At 40.6% G+C, this 19,935-nt stretch overlaps 1 protein-coding gene across 14 annotated transcripts in view; it reads left to right on the top strand.

Annotated features, from left to right (window-relative positions):
• The window catches only part of ablim2 (actin binding LIM protein family, member 2), a 78,352-nt gene that overhangs the window by 10,626 nt on the left and 47,791 nt on the right, over positions 1-19,935 (top strand). For 3 of the 14 annotated variants that reach the window (XM_046379957.1, XM_046379959.1, XM_046379963.1), the window contains exons 1-2: positions 4,640-4,894; positions 13,392-13,556. In XM_046379957.1, coding sequence (XP_046235913.1) covers positions 4,879-4,894; positions 13,392-13,556 — 181 coding nt within the window. In that variant the 5' untranslated portion in view covers positions 4,640-4,878. Of the gene's footprint in view, positions 1-4,635; positions 4,895-13,391; positions 13,557-19,935 lie in introns of those variants that run through there. The other 11 variants (XM_046379964.1, XM_046379970.1, XM_046379969.1 and 8 more) reach the window with 7 other exon arrangements.

Raw genomic sequence — 19,935 nt, forward strand, 5'->3', positions numbered from 1 at the left:
ATGATTCTATTGGTAGGGATCACTGGAGCCATAGTCCTCCTCAGGTCCACCACCAGTTCCTTAGTCCTTGTCACCTTAAGTTGCAGGTGGTTTCTGCCACTCCAGGTGACAAAGTTGTCCACTACAGTCTTGTACTCACTCTCATCACTTCCAGTAACACATCCAACCACTGCAGTGTCATCAGAAAATGTCTGAAGATGGCAGGTCTCTGTGCAGTACTTGAAGTCTGTGGTGTAGATAGTGAAGAGGAAGGGAGAGAGGACGGTCCCCTGTGGAGCCCCCTGATGTTGCTGATCACTCTGTTGGCGTACGTTTTGCGGTCTGCCAGTCAGATAGTCTGCAATCCAGGACACCAGTGGGGCATCCACCTGCATCGCTGTCAGCTTCTTAGCCAACAGAGCTGGCCTGATGGTGTCAAACGCACTCGAAAGTCAAAGAACATGATTCTCACAGTGCTTGGCGACTTGTCCAGGTGGGTGTAGACTCTGTTGAGACACTCCGAGGCTGAGAGGTGAACTGAAGGGGATCTTGAAGTGGTTGGACCATGGGCCGGAGCTGTTCCAGGATGAGTCTTTCCAGGGTCTTCATGATGTGTGATGTCAGAGCCACAGGCCTGTAGTCCTTGTGGTTGCTGAGATGCGGCGTCTTCAGCACAGCAGTGAGGCATGATGTCTTCCACACCATGGGGACTCTGAAGACTCAGACTTAGGTTGAAGACATAATGAAGTACTCCACTTAGCTGGGCGGGGGGGGGGGTTACAGGCTTTCAGCCCCCTGAGGCTCACAACATCCGGACCTGCAGTTTTTCGTGGAGTCTCTGCAGCTGTCTTCTCACCTGCTCAGCTGTGAAGGTCATTGTTGAGGTGACATGTGGGGGAGGGGTGCAGGTGATTCCCAGAAGAGCGCGGTCAGCCGGTGCATCTGAGGTGTGAGGCCATCCAGATGGGATGTGCAGGGAGGGAGCGAGGCTGGAGTGGCTAGTTGCTGCCGTACTGCTGAGGAGTCGTTTGAAGCGTGAGCCGGGGTCACTCTGTCGAATCTGTCAAAGAACTGATTCAGCTCATACGCCCATTCCACACTGCCATCAACTCCTCCACCGCCGTTTGGCCTGTGACCAGTGATAGTCCTCATGCCTCTCCACACCCCTCTCATGTTGTTTTGCTGAAGTTTCCACTCCAGCTTCCTCCAGTACTTCTCCTCGGCCTCCCTGACAGATTGAGCTGACAACAGAATGCTACAGTGTGCACAAATATGCCCAAACCTCTGCAAAATACCCCCCGCCTAAGGAAGAGGGAGGTAATCTTATTCGTTCTGTGGCTGTGAAGATGTTTTTGGACTGAATTTAAACCTGTGAAGGTATCTGTCTCCCTGCTTTTCAGCGGTTTATCTCTCCAAAGCTAAAAATGTTACATGTTGAGCTATTCCTTTTTTTTTTTGCATTATTAATGTTTGATCCCTAGCAGATGATTTTGCTTTCTCCCCAGTCATTTTCAGTGCCATGTAAGAACATTGCAGAGAGGTGCCAGATTATTGCTGAAGCTGAACTGAGACTGAGGCATTCTGATCCCCGTAAATGTCACTGTGCTGCTGTAAATTGTGTAGCTGCTTTATTATTTTGATTCAGCTGGAAGCGGCAGTGCTCTGTTTTGGTCCCACTTCTGGATTTGTTGTAGATGCTACTCTGCAGCTCTGGTGCTGGATCATTTGCATTGCAGATCCTTTGTCCCTCTCTCTCTCTCTCTCACACACACACACACACGCACGCACTCGCACACACATGCCTGCTTGTCATGTCATGTGACCATCATGCACGCTGTTGCCCTGAAGCTTCCTACCATTTACTGAGCGCTTCCTTTTGGTTTTGGTCCCAGTGATGAATTGTCACAGCTTCAGAAGACAAAGAAAGAGAGAAAGAAAAGAGGAACTGATGAAGTTTGAGAAAGAAGGGGGCAGTGTCAGAGATGTAATGAGGCCGTGCTCGCTGCTCTTGTGTGTGCCTCTGACAATCAGCTCAGCTTGAATTCTGTGGTACATCCTGTGTCTTATTTTTGGTCATTTTGTAATAATCTTCTGTAATAATCTTCTCTAAAGGCTTCTGCTGGTCTGTTCAACCATTCTACCATGTTGTGACTTTGAATGCCACCCATGCTGTTCCTGTCCTCTGTGTATTTCTTTTACCAATCCTGAAACCTCCAAAAGCTGATATATTGTGGTCAGAACAATAAAAGCCAATAATACCTTCTCAGTAAGAAATAGTAATAGTAATAACTTATTTCATCTTTATAGCAGAATATTCCTCATTAGGTCATCTGGTTCAGTCATGTTCTGAATGCTTGGCGCAAGGCCTAATGAATCTGCCTGCTTACTTACTGGAAGTGACCATTGTGTTTCTGGGGCCCAGAAGATGGAAAAGGTTCAACATCTTTCCATTACCCTAAGTTGACCCTGCACCAGCTGAATGAAGAATGAGCTCATTGTTTCTCTACACTGTACATACAGTGTTCTGTAACATCACGCAACCATTTGCTGTATGCTTTGGCCATTAAAAACCTGAGAGCAGCAACTTCCTCATGAAATTGTTGATTAGAGAGTCGAGTCCCATACTACATTATGTATTATGTATGTACACTTTCAGAGAGCCATCATCATTCCTCTCTGCTTAAATACCATACTTTTTCTTCTGTCATTTCTGTTGGTGGTCTCAAAGTCCCTTTTCATGTACAGTATTGGTATCAACTCTGTCACCTCTGTGACTATAAAGCTTGTTTTAATTAAAGAAGGGATGAATCCTTAAGGCTAAGTGTTGCTGCTCCCTGAATATTGATTATATATCAGCTTGAATCAATTCGACGAGTTAAAGCCGCTCTCCAAAGACCAGCAAACATGCGGCGGCTCAATATGAAGTGACCTTGAACATAAATCAGCAGCGGAATATGAAGTCATGTTGAACACAAACACAAAAAGGTAGAAGGTTAGATGATTATGCAATGTGTAATCCATATCTCACTGTTCACCCTTCACCATTTAAGTGCACATGCAGAGACATGCTGACACCGAAAATGAATGTAGAAAAACAGTTTAGTTCAGATTTATAATTTTCACTAAAACAAGCAGTGAATAAGCGACTTAATCCTCTCTGGGACGGGAACAAGAAAAATGGAAACCGGCCTCACCGTCAGCCAGCACTTGTATGAACAAGATGTTTTTTAAATATCGACACTGTTTTTACATTCATTTATCACAAGCTTTTTACAGAAAACTATGTGTTACTATGAAGTGCTGTCAGGTATTTTCCATGCTTAGATATATAATATGGACATACTGCAATACAGGCTTTTTGTTCACAGCAAATGTCCGTAGCCACTAATACTGCCCATGTCTTTACAGGGGACAACTTGCAGCTCACTTAGCTTTAAACTTCTAAAGGATGATGGTCCCTTATTTATTCTCTAGAATAAATAAATTCTCTAGAATAAAATTTTTTACTGTTGTAAGATTTTAGCTCCACTAAAGCTATAATTGTTTTTCTACATTGTTATTATGTAGCTTCAATTCCCTGCTTTGCCTTTGTGATTTTCTGTAGCTCATAGTTTAGTCATCTACATTAATTCTGAAGGACAGCTAATATGTAATCCTGGTATGCTACAGCCAACTGTCAGCATCTAAATTTTTGAAATATTTAGACAGATTGTGATGCAACGCGCTATCACAGAATAACTAATAACAGCAACCTTTGTCATCAGCACAGGAGTGAAAATGAAAGTTATAGTAGCCATTCTTGTCTCTGACTGTGAACTTAGAGGGACATCATTATTCATATTCCACAGTGGCTGTTATCACTTACATTTTAGAAGTGATCTTCAAAGTGGGCCTGTGCTCACAGGATTTGAGCTGTATCTATATGTCACTTATTTTTATACTTTTATACTCCATTATCCTGTGAAATCCCCGGAGAAATAACATGCGGGCAGACGAGCTTACCAACAAGTTAAAAACAAAAATGTGACCTTTATAAAGATATTATTGCTACAATGGCCTATTTACATAGTGAGGTGACATGAAGTGACATTAACATTCATTTGGGATTATGTTTCTGTTTATCTGTAAGTCCACCAAATCCTCAGGTACTTTCCTGGCTCTTTTTTTGGGTAAATATTTCAGTTTCTTCACAAGCTCTAGATTTGTTCGTTTGCAGGTTGATAGACAGAGTTTGCATGCTGGAAAACCAAAACAATGAGCTGTAAGAGGTTAATATGAAAAGTGTAACTGACTTGCAGAGTTGTTCAGAATTCTCTGTGGGTGAGAACCTTTTACATGTCAAGTAGTTTTTTTGAACCATCTGCTTCAGTTTAGCTAAAATAGTTCTTTCTGTGTTACTTTCACTCATACTGATTTGAAATATTGATTTATGCAGGCTCTCAGAAGTAAAATACTTCGGAGCTGATACTGAAAATAATGTGCCCTAATGGAGACATTAATAGTACATTAACTTTAAAGTTTTCCAAATTTTTGGCGATATGAGCCGTCAAAGTTTGATGTGGGCTTGGGAGGCTGGGACACACCCCGTGACAGATTACCCGAAGGAGGTGTCATTCTCTTTGAACCGAACATGCTTCTATTTATAACAGATGGCTGCAATAACTCAGAGAGGAAGGTGGAAGTGAGAGAGAGAGGGAGAGAGGGAGAGACACTGGGAGTCATATGGCCTGCAGCTCATTTCAGAGATAGTGACGAACAGAGCGCTCACTCTGTACTCCTACCGATTATTACACCGGAGTGTGCAGAGGATGTGTCATAGCTTTTTGGGATATTTTCTATAAATTACTATCACGAAAGGACATAACAATATATCGCATTTGAGAAAACATCTGAGTGACAATGCCAGAGGAGAAAGGTAATGCTGTCCTTTAATAACCTTTAATAAGCTGTGTGGTGTGTGTTCACCTGCCAGAGAGAGAAAGAGCTTGTAGCTAATCATTTGCTTGTTTTAACCATAATTACATCTAATCATTTCACCCACCCCTTAAGTAGACATTGGTTACTCTTTTATCACGATAGATAATAACTTGTAATAAACTATAATAATCTTAACATTATAAGGTTTTTGTAGTACTTAACGTACACAGACCTCTGATTATGTAATCTCATTCAGAAGTATAGAGCACTGTCTATTTGAATATGGTGTGTGAATGTGAATAACAACAAGACTGTGGTGGCTGAGGCTGAATACTCAAATGCTGCAGGTTAATATGCTGCCTGCCTGCTTGCTTGCAACATCCCTGGCAACAGCAGTGTTGTCTTGGTCTCCTGCCTGCTTTTCTAACAACTGGGAGCTCAGCCATTTGGGCAGCTTACAGAGGGGTAAGGGCTAGGTGCTAAGAGGGAATCACTGTGATATTCCTATAGTGATTTACAATGTGTCTTTGCTATTGCATAATAAGGTAGCAGTGAGATTTTAGTTCTTTAGTATACTTTCATTTTCTCAGCACTTCATGTACAGTATATTCCTACAGGGACTTTGCACAGATGTCCCCAATGGTCTTTTTTTTTTTTTTAAATTATGTAACATTTTTTTCTTATTTAATATTTCCTATATTGGGGGCCTTTAACAAACAACATACCCAATAACTGCAAGATCTTTGTTGGTTAAACGTAACAAGCTTGACAAAACTAAAGGCAAGTCAAACGGGGCTTAGGATGGCTACACCTGGTTCGGAATTTGCCAGCAGTAGCAGCAGCAGCACACACCAAACATTACAGCTAAAATGTTGAAAAAAAAAAAAGATTACAAGAGAATGAATATAATATACTGTGTATATACTGTGATGTAAGTATGCGTACTGCTTGAAGTTTCTTTGTATGCTAGTAAGTTAATTACTGCTTTGTTAAAATCATGTGTGTTAATAAAAACAAATGTAATATGGAACCCATCTTTCACTTTACCTTAAAGACCAATGAAAGAAACTGAAAAGTTGCATTGAGTTGCAGAAGCTAGGAACAACTAGCCAGATAGTATGGTAGCAGGTAGCAGCTTGCTAGCTTGTTGAGGTCAAGATAATTTTAATTTTTTAATTTTATTATTTTTTTTTTTTATAATTGGATACCTTTAAAAATACATTTTGTATTAATCTCATCCTATATGTTTTCTATGAAGTTTTTAATATAGTAAAAGTAGGATTAGTAGGATTGTGAGGTACAGTGAAGTTACCAATTTTTTTTCTATTTTTTGAAGTAGAAACACTTGCATAAGTAGCATAAAATTGAAATGCATGTACCTGAAAATATGTTACGTACTTGAGTAAATGTACTTTCCCTGACTGCTGCTCCACCCAGTTTCTCATAAAAAGTAACCTCACAGTTGGTCTACATAAACTCACCACAAATATTTCCCTTCCTCTCCTGTGTCTTGTCCTCAATAGCCCTATTAAAACAGAACCAGGACTCAGTCTGTGGCTGTGTGCTGCTGTCTAAATGCAGGACCATAACTGTGTTTTGTACAGAGCTGGGAGGTGTGTGTGCTGTCATGACAATGCAGCAAAACTTGTAATGTTCGGTGGTGAAGACATGCAGACGAAACACCCTCAAATACACAAATCATATGCTTCTACGCACAAACACGCATACTGTACAGTGATATACTGGACAGAAGTACACATGTAGGTGAGTAGGTGTATTGTATTGACAAAACACTACAAGACAATGACAGATATCAAATCTAGATAATGAGCAAAGAAACACATTCAAACAGTCATACACACACACTTTAGGCTGTGTTTCATTCTTAGCCAAGGACAGTGTATCCTGGGTGTGTGATGTAATGGCTGGCTGGTTGTCAGCAGTCACAGCGACGCCTGTCACTATTCTGGAACTGCCAGTAAACAGGTCCTTACTAGCCTTACCCTGGTATGAGATTTGATATTATATCATTGGTTTTTAGTTTTTAGTCATGATTTTTCACTTCTTCTGCAAATAATATGGCTATGAAATACATGATATACATACATGGAATACATGCATGCATGGAATACATGCATGGAATACATGCACAAATGCATGGAATACATGCACAAATAAATGAAATTTGTTCTCTGCATTTAACCCACCCAAGTGACGTGCACACACACACAACAAACCCGGGGCAGTGGGCGACCGCGTGCAGCGCCCGGGGAGCAGTGGGGGGGGGTTAGGTACCTTGCCCAAGGGTACCTCAGCCATGGACACCGGGACGGGGAATCGAACCAGCGATCCACCGGTTACGGGTCCGACACCCTAACCGCTGATCCACGACTGCTGTAGTCATTCATTTGGAGTTATGTCTCAGGCTACATGCTCAATATAAACCAAATATTCACTCTCATTTGAGCTCTGTTTTGGTTTCCACCAACTTCTAAGAAAAAAGTCTCTCTCTCTCATTAGAGGTTAGATGTTCCACTTTTTTAGCAAGCTAGTTGCTAGCTTTGTTTGTCTGTAGTTCAGTGTTTGCCAGGTAGTTTACAGTGGGTTTAGCCAAGGCTTTTTGCCATTTTGTCCCCTCCATCTCCTGAGGAAAAATGCTGCTAAATGCTCAAGCTAATCTGTCTGTGGTTCGGTACTGGACAGGTACAGTGAGTTTATCATGGAAAGGTTATTGAGAGCAGTGAGTGAAAAGAGTTTACAGAGATTGCAGAGTATCTTCTTTTGCATTGCTTACAGTCATTTGACCCATCTGTGATATATTGATTAATACAATAATGATAACATTATGGCAATTAATGCATTTATGCTGTTATTCTCTTCTTCTTCATCATCATCATCTTGTTTTTTTTCTTCTTCTTCTCTGTGTTTATTGACAGATTGCAGATCAGCTTGAAAGGCGCATATGACCACCTTCTGATTGTAAAGTTAATGAAAGCTTTTTGACTTGACATATTATCAGCTCTATTTTTCAGCTATAACCTCATCACTGAGCAGATGATTTATCTGTCCAATCGTGCATCATTAACATCCATCAATCTGAACAATTGGGCTCACTGTGTTCTCACTCAGTGATTGTATATTGTATCTTTGTGCGTTTCCAGGGGAAAGTAATATCCTGTGACTTGTGTGTTTGAATCCAACTGCTGTCATACCAGTGTCTCTCTCTTGGATGCTGAACTTGCTCAGCTTATGTCAGTGTTTTTACACCAGGCCTGCTCTCAAACAGCTGGCACAGTGCTTTCTACGGATGGGCGTGATTCATGAGTCATGCTGTTTCTCTCTGAGTTGAAAAGAATGGCCCGCAAGCACACGCAGCTCCAAATCCCGCTGTGTGTTTTTAGTGTAACTCTTACACCGGCCTCTGTGTTCCTCCCGGTCGGCTTTTTGGCTTATGAACAGTTCTGAGATTAGCAAAACATCCTTCACGCATACATTTACATACACGTGCAGACACACACGTGCAGACAGACATGAGTAGACAGGAATTTTCTACAGCATGTCAGTCTTCTGATCACAGCTGTTGTACAGAACCTTCATGTAGAGGAACTAATGATGAGAGCTCTTTTATTTTTAATAATGTTTTGCCATCCGGTTTTCTCTATCTCCATCTATCAAAAATGAACATTGCCTGGTTTTAACTTCTAAAATAAGAGGAGGTTTTCTTTGAATTATATAATTCTAAACTGAATACCTTTGAGTTTTGCACAAGCGAGAGGGTGATTTCAACATATGTTGGCTTTTTGTAGTGGGGCACAAAAACCATGTCGGGGTAGCTGAGGGATTTGATCCCATTCGGACACAAGAATGTTAGGCCTGGCACTCTTGGTTTGCCTTCAAGTTCATCCCAGTCTTCAGTGTGGCCTGGTCTGGTCATGTTCCTCCACACCAAACTGGGGTGTGGAGGATCTCATGATCTTGGATGGAGAGATATTGTCATGTCATGTTGGCCTTCCCTAAACTTGCCACAAACTTGAAAGTACGGTATTCAGAATCAAAATCGGAATCAGAATTCCTTTGTTTATCGCCGAGGGGAAAATTCTCCTCTTACAGACATTGTAATTTTCCCAACCAGAAAATGAAAACATAGGAACAAATAGAAAAAATATAAAATAAAGTAAAATCTAAAATAAAATCTAAAGTATAAGATATTTGTTATTTATTTCCTAAAATGCCACTTCATGTTGTAACATTGAGCTTTCCTATAATTCAAACTAAGTGGCCTAGACCCAAGCATGTAAACAGTATTTCTATGCAGTCCATCAACTGTAGCATTCTCTTGGAGTTTTGACAAAGCACAGATACCAGTCCAACTCCTTTTTTTCCCATTTCCTGGCTAAAATCAAGAAAGGAATAATACGGTATTTGTGCTGATTGGTCCTCATAATCTTTTGACTTGAGGCAACTACACGGCAATGTTCCAGTGGGTCCAGCTGCAGCGACATGTGGGATCATATCTGTAGGCAGAGTTTGTCCTCCACGTGGAAGAAGTATTCGTTGAATCATCTGTCACAAGAATGGCAGGAATCATGTGTTTTCACAAAAAGACTGTATTCATTAGAAAGCACATTGGTTGCTATATCTTGCTTTGCTTTGGGCCACTGCTGTGAATTAGTTTTTTATTTAATAATGTTATGGTTATTACTGTGGTTATAAATAGTGTTAATAGTATAGTAGTGTATCCAATGTCAAAATATACTAAATATAATTAGTCTGGAAGTTAATTCAGTTCATTTTCTTACACCTCCCTTTTTTTATATGTCATGTTCTTGTCTTTATAAGGGCAGAGCCAACAAGGATGCACTGGTGTCATTTGCGAGGTCAGAGGTCAGCTTTCTGTAGTTCTCGACCTCAAGGCCAAAAGTCAAATGCTGTTCAGGTCAGGTTGCAGGCGTGACAGCACAGGTGGATGTCAGGGCTTTGAGAGGAACAAGAGAAATCATCAGCTTACAATGTCCTATCTGCTTGTGCTGCAGGATTTGCATTCAGTGGCCTTGAGGCTCAGTTCATGTCATTTCCTTGGCATCTAGAGTGGGTGAGATAACGAGTTTTCTGGTGGGATGATGGACAGTAAACTCTCAAGCAGTGAAATAATGGCTTTAGATCAGGTGTCAGTGGGCAGAGAAAGTGAATACAGGCAATAGAAGACTTTTAAGTCTTAAATTTTGTTTAATAGGTCTTTAAACACATTTAGGGTATTTCAGTCACCACTTTGGTTATAAATTTGATACTAGTCCTTGAATTGAAAGAGCCAATCCCTCCCCTCCTTTACATTGTGTAAAGTGGAACGATTATCCTATTACATTTTCTCGTATGTTCTCATTTTGCCACAGTGAATGTCAAAGAGTTTCTAATCCATGCAAACCTTCAAGGGCAAAAAGTAGAGTTTTTCTTGAAAGTATGCGGCAGCTCCCTTAGTATAGTTACCATTCATTGTAACACAAATGAGAAATTGGTTCTCTTGTGCAATGAATAAATGGTAACTGTCTGTGGATTATATTTTATCCAGGTCATAGCTATCTCAAAGACTAGGCTAGCCTAGTCTTGATAAACATGAACTGATGAAACCTCAAGGATGAGAGGCAGTACGTCTTCAAAGGCGTGACCAAGGCTAGTTGTGTCCAGTTCAATCCCTCTGAGATAAATGGTAACTCATATTTATCAGACTTTAACTAAGTTTAGGTAAGGAGTTTAATCATGTGTTTACTCACAAGAAAATGAAAGTCCCCAAGGTCAAATGCACAGCGACCACAAACTACTCCTGCTGTGGTAATGTGAGTATTTTGATCCCCTGCCCACCCCTGCCACCTCTGCAGATGGTTCTCACCGGGAATGTTGCAGTGCACCATGGGATCCCCGTGAGTTAAGGGAACACTCTATTTTTAGGACAGGAACATGGCTTCTTGAAAAGGCATTTGAAACAAAATTGCCTTTGTGCTCCACTGTGCAGTGGCACATGTATATGTACCTTAAAAGCCCTTTTATGTTGAAGCATTAGTTGTTGCAAGATATACTGTATAATTGTGTTTCTCTACTGTTTAAGGTAAGATGTGATGCCATTTGGAAAGTCCTCAAATTCAATTTGTTCATGTAGAGCAACACCCTTAATGTGTATCTTGTGTAACTGTGTAATTATTGTATATATAAACAGATAAATGTATGGCTTCTTCCTCATGATGCATCAGAGAGAGATGTTAAATATCTATAGGGTATGGCTATGTTTGGACAATTGTAGGGTACATGTGTGGAGGTGATAAGCTCCAAGCCTTCATCGACGGTCAGTGTGTGTTCCCAAAGGCTTCCAACTGTTTGACTGTATGCAGCACAGATATGTAGTGTTGCATTGCTCAGATAGCTGCCTGTGTGACTGCGACCTTTGGAATGGTGGAATCAGTAGTAGCCAGGGAACAGACACCAGAAAGGCTGATTGATGATATGGACAACTGGGTCTGGAGCAGACAGGGCACTGGCAGGGGGTAGGGGGATGGGAGGGGCAAGGACATGTGACATGCTACTCTGCATGGAACAGTCACTCTCTGCCTACCATGGCAGAAAAGAAATTCATTACTTTCTTACTTCATCTACATCCAACTGAATGATTTCCACTCCTTACGCCCTCTACTCAATCACGTAAAAGACCCCTCTTTTTCTTTCATTACTCTCATTCTTTAATTTGGGGACCATCCAGCTCAGACAAACACTGGACTTGCTGGAGACATAACAGAGAAAATGGTGCCATTTTCCCCATGGCAGGTCTAAATAAACTTTAGACTGGAAAATCAAGTGTTGCTGTGATTACTTGGAATTCTGAAATGTCTAAAACACAAAGATGCAAATTACTGCCCTGCCAAAAGCACTCATTATTCATTCAGTCAGCTAAGTGTATCAGGTATAAACAGTTAACTCCTCACCCTCTTGCTGGATTGTACATCTGGCATAAAAGATCATCTCCTGTCTTCTCCTCATCCCCACCCTCCTCCTCTACTTGCTGTTTGAAGAGAAAGTAAAAACACTGGATCCCCTCCAGCAGGTGCAAGGGTGTAGCAATGCACACTGGGTCAGATCAGGAGGAAGAACCCCACCAGGCTCCCCTGTGACTACCATTGCCTGCTACCTACCCTCCTCCCAACACTTCCTCGCTTTACGGCGGTTGTCTTTTCCAGATGTTGCAATCAACTTAGTCTCAGACTTTTTTTTTTACGAGAACTTTCCCTCCTAAATTCTTGTCTTTATTGGTTAGCATGCTCACATGTACACTCAGCACGTGTAGCTTCAACAAAAGTGCACCTCTTACCAACAATAAAATCCGGGCAACATCATCCAAAATTCGGATTCTTCTCTTGATTCAATTTGGAAGTCGGCACATTTTCAAGTCAGAGTTCAGATTGTAATCTTATATGTATGGACTGAATGAAAGAAGTTCTGTGGATATTACTTTCCTCCAAAGAAAACTTCAGGAATTTCCTTTCTCTATATTTTGATTGTATTTTCTAATCTCAAGAATGTTCAGTATCACAAAGGTACATTTTTCACTTTCTATTTGAATAAAAATTTCATTTTTTTATTAGAATTAGACTTAGGCAGAAGGTCAAGCCAAATAAAATGATGGAAGGTTATCCTCCTAAATATATCTAAGGAGGTTTTGGAGGCTTTGTTTTCCTTGGACGCACATATACTCACACTACAAAGCTGAAAAATCTTTTTGTTCCCCACAGCGGGTGAGAGGACCTTGTAAAACTGAAGAATGTGTTGCTCTTGTAGGTCTGGAAAGTTTGGTAGCTGTTTTCCCCCTTTCTCACGTCCCCAAGTCAAACAGGCCATAAACTTTGTATATGTGGAAGAGAACAAAAAAACAGACCTGAACCCAAAACATATGATTTTTATCCATAAACTGCATCTTGTAATGTGCTACCCAGTGCTGATACCCAGTGCTGATAAAGAAAACAAGAGAAATAAAGAACATTGCTTTTTTTTCATGTCCTTGTGTGATGTGACATCCTATGTGATGACTTGGATATTTTTAGATTAAAGGAATATTTTATTGCAACAATAAAAGATGACAACATAAAAGGCAGATATGTGTTTTTACTAAGGTAATAGGATGGTACTTGAAGCTTGACGAGCCAAATGTGAACACTAATTATGCATCACTCATATAACTTTTGAAGACCATAACTGATGTAGATATTTTTTGATGAAAGTTACATGTAAGCAGTAATTTATTTTAATAGTATATATTTTAATGGCAAAATATGGTTTAATACTTCATCACTGACCTCTACTATTCCACTAGATATTTGCATGTTGTGGGTATCCCTTGGGAAGGCAGGGAGTGTATGAATTGAGGAAATTCTAAAAGGCAGATTTATCACACAATCCTACAAAACTTGTTCAGCATACTAGAATAAAATCTGAATTTGTCTGTCTGTCTCCTGCAGTGTTTCAGCAGCCGGCTGTCCACAGCCCTCTGGAGCAGCAGAAGCAGAAGCAAAAGCAGGGAGGAGGAGGACCTATCCCCTGCCAGAACTGTGGGAAGCCCTGCAAAGGGGAGGCACTCCGTGTCCAGAACAAACACTTCCACATCAAGTGCTTTGTCTGTAAAGGTATGTAAGGAGAAGCTATCACCTCTCACTTCGATGCTGTCTCCCAACAGCCACAGAACAGATGTCTGAGGCAGGTGTTTATTGTAATGCAGAAACACACCCTCTGAGGGAAATTGTCACTTTTTAAGGACAGGTAGAACAGACAAAAGTAATATTGACCTTTTGTGATTTAGACAAAATACCTCTACAAGGTCATTCAAAGGTTGGTGGGCCTTAACATGAACAGAAAAAACACCAATATAGATTACCTTTTTGAGTAAGATTACCGTTTTGGACGAAAGGGAATTCATTTGGACTTTTTTGAAATTGAACAGACATTAATGTGTGCCGTTTGCTGTAACAGAGAAGGTACTAATATGGAGTATTTGAAGTAAACAAGAGACAAGAGACCTTTTTTGTAAGACACAGTCTATTATGAACCTTTTAGAGAATTAAAGGAACTAATATGGCTTTTTGCGGTGAAAGTGCCATTGGGAATCTTTAAGGATTACTGTGAAGCTTTTGTGAAAAAATGAACTTATAAGTTCTAAATAACCTAGTTCGAAATAACTTATAAGTAACTAAATAACCATATGAGTAGAAATTGTTGAATATATATGATATGATAAAAAAAGTCTATAAAATAGACCATAATAAGCAGAGGTTGAGGGAGAAAAGTCACCAGTAAGGACCATTTTAAGTCAAAATGAATAAAAACAAAATACAGAGGAGGGTATCCCTGTGACAAAGTTTTATAGCAACATGAGATTGAGTTCAGCAGCTAGAACTGAATACCACAATGGTATGGAAGGAGTCTTAACAAAGAAAAAATGATGCACTATCAACTGAATACTGTTTTAATTGAATTAACTACAACTCATCTGTGATTACGATGTTCAGGATAGTTCGACAATAAAGGAAATTCCTAATCGGTCAAAGCAGATGACCACCCACCTTGAGCCGGGGTCTGCTCCAAGGTTTCTGCCTTCTGAAAGGCAGTTTTTTCTTGCCACTGTCACCAAGGGTTTGCTTATGGGAGAATGTTGGGTTCTCTGTATTACAAAATTTAATTAAAGAGTTAGGTCTAGACCTGCTCTAATTGGAAGGTGTCATGAAAAAACTTTTGTTGTGAATTGCCGCTATATAAATAAACTGAACTGAACTGAATTCTCTGAGAAAGTCTGATGGGTCGGTCAGGTCTAATCAAGCACAGAGGCAGGTGTGGTTTACACTGTGTGTGCATATGAATGTCTGTGCATGAGAGAGGGACTTGGTGTGTTTATTTCTTGGTAGGTGGCTGCAAGTGTCAGATACTTGTGAATGCGTGTGTGTGGGGGTGTGTGCGTGTGTGTGTGGGTGTGTGCTTGTGGGTGTTGGAATTTTTTACAATTTGGATGTGACTATACTAAGAGTGTGTGTGTGTTTGAGCCCCTCCCTGGCGTCTTCTGTTGTTGACAATATGCAGTCTAGTTGTTAGGCAACCAGCGGGGTTGCTACAGTGTTAGCAGCTTCCTGGATTTTATCACCTTAAATCTTACGCTGACCGGCACACTCCCTATTTGTTCATTCTACACCCTACCTCCTCATCCTTCATCTTCAACTCTCTATCACTCTATGAACAAGGGAAGAAGGAACAGAGTGTGTACAAACCCATAATGCATCAGTGATTATGACAAAAGCCATCTGCAGTTCATGATTGATCATTCCTTGCAGTAATAACAACATTGCACAAAGCTAATAGAGAAGATCAGGGAATGTGTTGACATCACTGAAAAGAAGTCCAATTGGCTAAACAGGCCCAAGCTCAAACAAACTGAAATGTTAATTTGACTGTTCTAGCCCCTTGGTTGATCAGCTGCTTTCAACTCTTGGAGAAAAGAGTAAAAAGAGGTCCGTCCCTGATAGCAGTGAGAGACGACAAAGCTCTAAAACTTCAACATCACACACAAAAGAAATACAATACACTCGTTGTGATATACACTGTATATCTCAAGTTCAGTGTTTCTGCATTAAGAGCAGTACTATTAAATATATATATATGCTTATCTGAATCCGGGTCGCTGGGGCTGCAGCTTCAGGAAGCCCAGACTGTCCTCTCCTCACCCACTTCCACCAGCTCATCCCAGAGGATGCCAAGGTGTTCCCAGGCCAAGAAATATATTCACCCTATCTCTAAGGCTGAACCCAGCCACCTTGCGGAGGAAACTCTTCACCTACATTGACTGATAAATCGAGAGCTTTGCCTTCCGGCTCAACTCTCTCTTCACCACGGCAGACCGGTACAATGTCCGCATCACAGCAGACGCTGCTCCGATCCCCCCGAGATACTTAAACTCCTCCACTTGGTGCAGCAACTCTCCCTCAATCAATCCACCCTTTTCTGGCTGAGAACCTTTGCCTTTAGAGGTGCTGATCTTCATCCCATCTACTTGACACTCAGCTGCAAACAGTGTGACCTGGAGGTCACTGTTCGATGATGCCAAGAGGACCTCATCATCCGTGATAAGCAGAGATGGAATCCTAAGCCCACCGAAACTGACACCTTCCACCACTTGGCTGCACCTAGAAATTCTGGCCATAAAGATTATGAACAGAACCGGTGACATTACACTGACATTTGGCCGAAATTGTTTATAGTACAACACGTCTGAAAGCAGCATCCTGTAAACAATAATCTGATACTACTTGCATGGTATATTTATAGTGATACTCTATTGCTGCCTGAGGAGAAGCCTAAATGTGTCTTCAGCTGGGACTTTCTGAGATATAGCCTACCTTTGGACCTTGCATGTGCAAAACTACAGTATTTGTTGGATCACTTCACCTTACTGGACTTCAGAATAAAATATTGCAGATTTTATTTTACCAGAGTTATTTCACATCTACAGTTACAGACGTACAGATTTAAACCTAATGTTATCATATATTAAAACAATATGTACAAAAAGTAGAGTCCAAGAACTAACTAACATGAACTACTAGAGCTAAGTCTTCAGGTTGCAGGCGGGTGTAATTGCAGTTATAAAACGATTATTAGACTAAAACACTGAAATATGCCAATTCTGATATGTTCGTATACTCAAAACGGACGGAGCAACCTAACACAGGCAAGTTAGCTTACCGTTTTTAGGTGATATGTCATGTTTATAGTCGAGCTGTGATATGCAAACTGTTGCTTGCTAACTTTACAATCGACTTTTTTTCTGTTATCTATTTTTATAAAGTGCTGTCACACTGCCGATGTCTTTGACGTGGTAGAGAAGGACTGACTGTAAATAAAACGCTCAAAGTTAAGTAAATATTCTTCAAACCACTGGACCGAGGTCTTCTACTACGTTCTTCAATCGGCAAAAAATCGACCAACCAAGAAATTTGATTGAGCCAGAATGTAGCGACCAATAAATTGACCAGTTGACTGGGAGATTACAGCCCTAGTTGTGTACCTATTAAGGAGTGAGACTCTAATTGAGCTGAGTTTGTTTTGTCATGAGGAACTTTTATGTTTGGCTGGAAAAGAAGTGTGCAAAATGTAATCACATGCCTCGGGTCACACATGCAAATTTTCTCTTATGAATTCATAGGCTGTTATTACTTGAGAATCATTATTTCACAGTAAGTGGAGCTCATGTTGAAAGCCACAGAGAGCATGTTTTCCTCACTGGATGAAGTTATCTAGATTGCTTTCTGAATAGCTTAATTAGGGAGTGTGGAGCTGGTTAATTCAATGTCATTTGGCATTTAAGAAGTATATTGATGCGATGTAGATGCAATAGTCGGAGGAGTTATGTAAGGACTTTGCTCACTCCACCCAGTTTACACAGAAAATGCCTGGTTATTCCTTCTATCCATAAATCCAAAGCACGACTGCATTAAATGAATTTCCAGCTAATTTGGGTTACCAAAAGTGCTGATTATCTTGACGTTGCCAGGGTTGGGTGGGGTTTTGGAGTGGCCACTTTGCTATTAAAACATCCAGATGTGGATGACAGGAATCTGGAAACCAGGGCTGGAAAGGTTGAATGGGGTGAAGATTGCTGCAGTTCAGACCTGAACATCCAAGAGATAAAAAGACATCCGACTATGTGTCAGAAGCCAAGCTCAACGTTCAGTGTTTTCTTTTTGCACAATCTTCAGCAATATCAGTTGATAATAAAACCAGATGCAGTATCTTCCCCTTTTAGTCTTTGAGACAGACAGACCTTAAACAGTTACTGTGTGGCAGTTTATCTCACCTCTGACCAACTGCAGTCTGTCAAGATTAACCTGGAATCAAGCCCACAGCCCCTGAGTGTACTGCTATATTAGTGCCAATTAATACCAGCTTGGGTGTTAGCCAGCAGTCTTACAGTGCCAGCTCTGAAGTGAAGAACTGTCAATGCCCAGCTATCCATGTGTTTAATGTTGGCCTCTTTTAATATTGCTCACACAATGCGGAAGCTCTGGGCTGCTAATATTAAATAGCCTCATTGTTTGCAGAAACATGTGCAATGCTAAAGGATGGCTAGATTAACCTGAAGGGCCCTGGGGCTAAACTAAGTTCATTTTGTAAATAACGGTCCCATTCAGTGTAAAATAAAGCAGGATAGTCTTCAGGCCATTTTTGGAACATATTTTGAAATAGTATAATTGATTCGTGTTTAGTTTACTTTTACACTCCTGTCAACATTTGCTATCTTTAAAAAATTACACAAAAAACCCACATTGCAGCCTGTTTTCATGGTAGCTGCCATCACCAGGAATCCCTGTGCTTGAGGAAGTGTGTTTTTCTTTAGGTACCCGCTGTGCCAGTCTCTGTATATCTTGTTATGTTTGCTTCTTAGATGCCTTTAAGCTGACAGTAAGACATTATCAAGAGCAGAGAGCGGCAGACAGAATGAGACAGACTTCAATACCTGATCTGTTTAAGGTGTCATGTAGGGCCATCACATCTTGCAAATAGCATTTGAACACAGCCGGGAACACCGAAGTGTGAGAATATGTGGTCACGCCCTAATGTCGATACGCCTGATGAATGTAAACCATAAGAGCTGGAATAGCTATACAAAACAACTCATTTATATCAGGCGGACTCTCCTTTGAGGGAGTCAAGAACACACCCTCACAAACACAGGAGTGCACACAATTTGCCTCTGCACAAAGCTGAAAATAAGTCATGAAGTAGGTTTAGTCTACCAAGCCAGAGCACTTTTTGTTTTTTTAGCTGATAATGATGTCCGTCATTTGGGAAACACAATAAATATTTTGAGTTTATTTATTTATTTAGTGAGTTATTATTATGTGCCAAACTTTGACTCCTCCAAATTAACGATGTCACAAAAAGGAGAGAAAGACGAGGGTGTTAATGACATCACTTCCGACTGCTTTGGGGAAGTCTTCATCAGTACAGTGAAGAAGACTTTGGGCAAGAGAACTCTGGAAGCAGCTAAAGTTGCCTGAGCATGCCAAAGCCAGAAGCAGTCAGCCATCATGTATTAGCCCGTTCTTACTTAATACCCATGACCAGCTTTGAGCTGACACAGTGGTCATTATCTCCTCTCCATATATGACCTAGTTGTTATATATAGTTAATATAATGTTATTTTTAATATATTAGAATAACTCAGTGTTCACTTACCCTGCAGTTCACACAGTCTGCACAACTCTGTTGGCAGATTAGAACATTGATGTGTGATTATTCTGCAACATCCTGGTTAATATTCAGTGACGATCCGTTACCAGGATGTTTGAATTCTTGCTTTCCACTGTATAAGCACATGGCAGTGACCATGACTAGCATGTCTACGATGTAACACAAACTCGACCTCCACATATATAATATAGACCTCTCCACATAAAGGATGGACTATTTCTTACATTGATACTGAACACTGGTATTGAATATAAATGCAAAGGTGTTTGTGGTTGTTACTTTGGTTAGGTCAGGTTTTCGTCAGCCCAGACGCTCAAACCCAAAGTGTCAAGCTCGACCTTTATGCTAACATGAAGGCTATGATATGGTTAAAAGCTTCAGAACACGGAGGGAAGCAGACTTTGACGTGAGCTTGTTTAGCCAAGCACTGATTTCAGGGTTTGGAGACTCAACAATCAAACTTTACATAATATTATTGCTTGCCACGGGAAAAATATAGACAATCTACCTGAAAAGATTCTAATTTCAGAACTCGGAAAGGAAGTCGAGTAAACTTCAAAAGAATGTTGTGATGATGTTCACTGTTTTTTCCAGTGAAATTACAACCTTGACTCTGTTTCATACGTTCAGTTTTCCTTTGAGGTTTTTGACAGATTTATACATTGGGTTGTTTTCCAGCTTGAGTCAGCTTGGTGTGTATTCTCTGCTGGCCACATGCTGAAGTCCTGATAGTTGGATCAGTGGTGTTACAATAGCACATAGTTGTGATGT

The sequence above is a fragment of the Scatophagus argus genome, chromosome 23 (genome assembly GCF_020382885.2).
Source record: "Scatophagus argus isolate fScaArg1 chromosome 23, fScaArg1.pri, whole genome shotgun sequence".
NCBI classification, from domain to species: domain Eukaryota; kingdom Metazoa; phylum Chordata; class Actinopteri; family Scatophagidae; genus Scatophagus; species Scatophagus argus.